Source organism: Octopus bimaculoides, chromosome 27 (genome assembly GCF_001194135.2).
Source record: "Octopus bimaculoides isolate UCB-OBI-ISO-001 chromosome 27, ASM119413v2, whole genome shotgun sequence".
In the NCBI taxonomy this organism is placed as follows: domain Eukaryota; kingdom Metazoa; phylum Mollusca; class Cephalopoda; order Octopoda; family Octopodidae; genus Octopus; species Octopus bimaculoides.
The window spans coordinates 14,166,160-14,169,374 of NC_069007.1; the positions used below are offsets into that span (position 1 = coordinate 14,166,160).

At 38.2% G+C, this 3,215-nt stretch overlaps 1 protein-coding gene across 1 annotated transcript in view; it reads right to left on the minus strand.

The window, feature by feature from the left end:
• The window catches only part of LOC106877416 (P2R1A-PPP2R2A-interacting phosphatase regulator 1), a 20,620-nt gene that overhangs the window by 3,899 nt on the left and 13,506 nt on the right, over window positions 1-3,215 (minus strand). The window contains exons 5-6 of the mRNA XM_014926313.2: window positions 1,893-1,944; window positions 683-805 (exon numbers count right to left, since the gene is read on the minus strand). Of these exons, the coding sequence (XP_014781799.1) occupies window positions 683-805; window positions 1,893-1,944 (175 nt within the window). The remainder of the gene's footprint in view (window positions 1-682; window positions 806-1,892; window positions 1,945-3,215) is intronic.

Sequence of the window (3,215 nt, forward strand, 5' to 3'; positions counted from 1 at the left end):
AACTCAGAACGTAGTGGCAGACAAAATACCACTAAGCATTTCACCCGGCGTGCTAATGATTCTGCCAGTTCGCCGTTTTGCCATGGTTTCTTATTTCTTTATTGCTCACAAGGGGCTAAACATAGAGGGGACAAACAAGGACAGATAAAGAGATTAAATCGATTACATCGACACCAGTGCGTAACTGGTACTTAATTCATCGACCCCGAAAAGATGAAAGGCAAAGTCGACCTCGGCAGAATTTGAACTCAGAACATAACAGCAGACGATATAACGCTAAGCATTTCACCCGGCTTGCTAACGTTTCTGCCAGTTCGCCACGGTTTCTATTGTTGGATGCCCTTCCTGATACCAACCGCTTTACAGAGTGCATTGGATGCTTTCTGCACCAGCACCAGTGGGGTTACCAAGTAACTCGCACGACAAAACCCTTTTGACTTGGGAGGTGGCTTTGAGCCAGTTGATGAGAGGTTAAAAAGTATACCAGAAGGAAAGGGATAGGTGCCTTATTAGGAAGAAGATACGTGGATATTCCAGTTGGAGAGGGAAGAGAAAGACACAACGTAATCCTGACCGGTCCAGATTGAGATTGTGAATGCAACACCTCCCCCCCAACCACTAGGCCACGCACCCTCACACAACAAGGAAGTACACCTTTAATGACCACAGCAGCAATACTCACCTTGCCAAGCCGTTGCTGTGGTGGCGGTGGAGAAGGTGACCCACATGCCATGGCTGGCAGTGTAATTATGGACAGGGATTCACTGCAGGACCGTGATCTCCTTTCAGGTAACATGGCTTCCTCCTGCCATAAAAAAGAAAAACAACAACAAAAAATGATAAACACGTCTCCGCATTGAGCAGGTGGAAGGACAGGAAAAGGGGTTACAAGTCAGTTTGGTTTTGAAGGGAAGAGTGAAATGGAAAAGACAAAAACAGGAATGGATTGGTTTGAAAAATTAAAAGCATTGCATAGATTCAGAAATATAGGTGTTTTCATATACAGATATATTATACTCTTTACTCGTTTCAGTCATTTGACTGTGGTCATGCTGGAGCACCACATTTTTAGTCGAGCAAATCGACCCCAGGACTTATTCTTTGTAAGCCTAGTGCTTATTCTATTGGCCTCTTTTGCCGAACTGCTAAGCTACGGGGACGTAAACACACCAGCATCGGTTGTCAAGCGATGTTGGGAGGACAAACACAGACACACAAAGATATACACACACACACATATATATACACACATATATACGCCGGGCTTCTTTCAGTTTCCGTCTACCAAATCCACTCACAAGGTTTTGGTCGGCCCGAAGCTATAGTAGAAGACACTTGCCCAAGGTGTCACACAGTAGGACTGAACCCGGAACCATGTGGTTCGTAAGCAAGCTACTTACCACACAGCCACTATATAAACAATTTAATATAAACAGCAGTTTGCAATGTTTCACCAAAAAGGAAAATTATAATTGTTACTAAATGTGACTAGGGTGTTAAAAAACACCTACATTGCTAGAAATAAGAGCTAAAAATTTCTAATATTGTAGTTCAATTCCTGGTAGTGCCTTGTGTCCTTGAATAAGACACTTTATTTCCCGTTGATCTCCAGTCCATTCAGCTGGCAAAAATGAGTTGTATCTGTAATTCAAAGAGCCAGCCTTGTTACACTCTGTGCCACATGGAATCTGCCTGAGAACTATGTTAAGGGCACAAGTGTCAATGGAGTGCTCAGCCACATGCACATTAAATTCAAAAACAGGCTGTTCCGTTGATCGGATCAACTGGAACCCCTGTCGTCATAACCGACAGAGTGCCAGTTGATAGACAAAGTGAAAATAATTCCAGGAGCAAAAAAAACAAAACAAAACAAAACAAAAAACAAGACTCACCAAAGAAAAGTCTTCCCAAGAATTAGACATAGTAATGGCATTCTGTATTTGTCTGAAGTTTCAAGAAAAGAAAATTTTAAAATTAAGAAAAAATTTTCATGGAAAATTACAACAATAGATGCAAGAATAAAATGTACCATAAATCCTTGAGTATAATCTGCATTTTTTACCCAAAATTTAACGGTCAAAATCCCTAGTGTGTACTATATATGAGGTAAAAAATGAAAAATATTTTCTAAGCAATGTCCGAGTCTCTATTTGCTGTCCGGCAATGTTTATTCAGACACATTTTGTTATGTCGGGCTTGTAATTGATAGTGACAAACATGTAAAGGCAATTTATTTAATATTTATTTTTCACCGACGTTATTACTGTTATTTCTTTATTTTCTGCAAACAAAGTGCACAAAAAAGCTACATGTTTGCATTATGTTATATATACAATAATAATAAAGGACGGTACCATATATACGTTTACAAACCAAGGACGTTATATAGACCTCCTTGACTCAAGTTAGAGAAGGGGTGTGTATTATACACAAGGTTTAGGTTTTTCAAAGGTACAACCCCCTAAAAATCCCCTGCGTATTATACGCAAGGGCGAACTATACTCGAGGATTTATGGTATTTATTTTAATAATTGATTTCATAGATTAGGCCGAAGGGCAGAAACTCTGAGAAGGGAATACAGGGGGTAGTTAACTGCGTCAACTCTAGTGCTTGGCTGGCACTTGTTCTGCCAATCTAAAAGTAATACAAACATTGGTTTCAAATTTAAGTACCAGGCCAACAAGTTCATGGGACGGGTTAAGCTGATTACACTGACCTCAGTACTCGACTGGGGCTTATTTCATTGACTCCTGAAAGAATAAAAAGCGAAGCTGACCTTGCAGAATTTGAACTCAGAACAAGGAGACAGATGAAATACCGTATGCTAATGATTCTGCCAGCTTTCCACCTTACCAGGTCAGCAAGCTTGGAGAAGGGGGTAAGCCAATTACATCAACCCCAGTATTCAGCCGGTACTTATTTTCTCAAACCCATTAGTATGAAAGGCAAAGGCAACCCTGACAGAATTTGAACTGAGAATATAAAAATATACAACAATTCTGCCTTAATAATAATAATGATAATAATAATAATAATGATAATGATAATAATAATAATAATAATAATGATAATAATAATGGTAATAATAATAATAATAATAATGGTAATAATAATAATAATAATAATAATAATGATAATGATAATAATAATAATAATGATAATGATAATAATAATGGTAATAATAATAATAATAATAATGGTAATAATAATAATA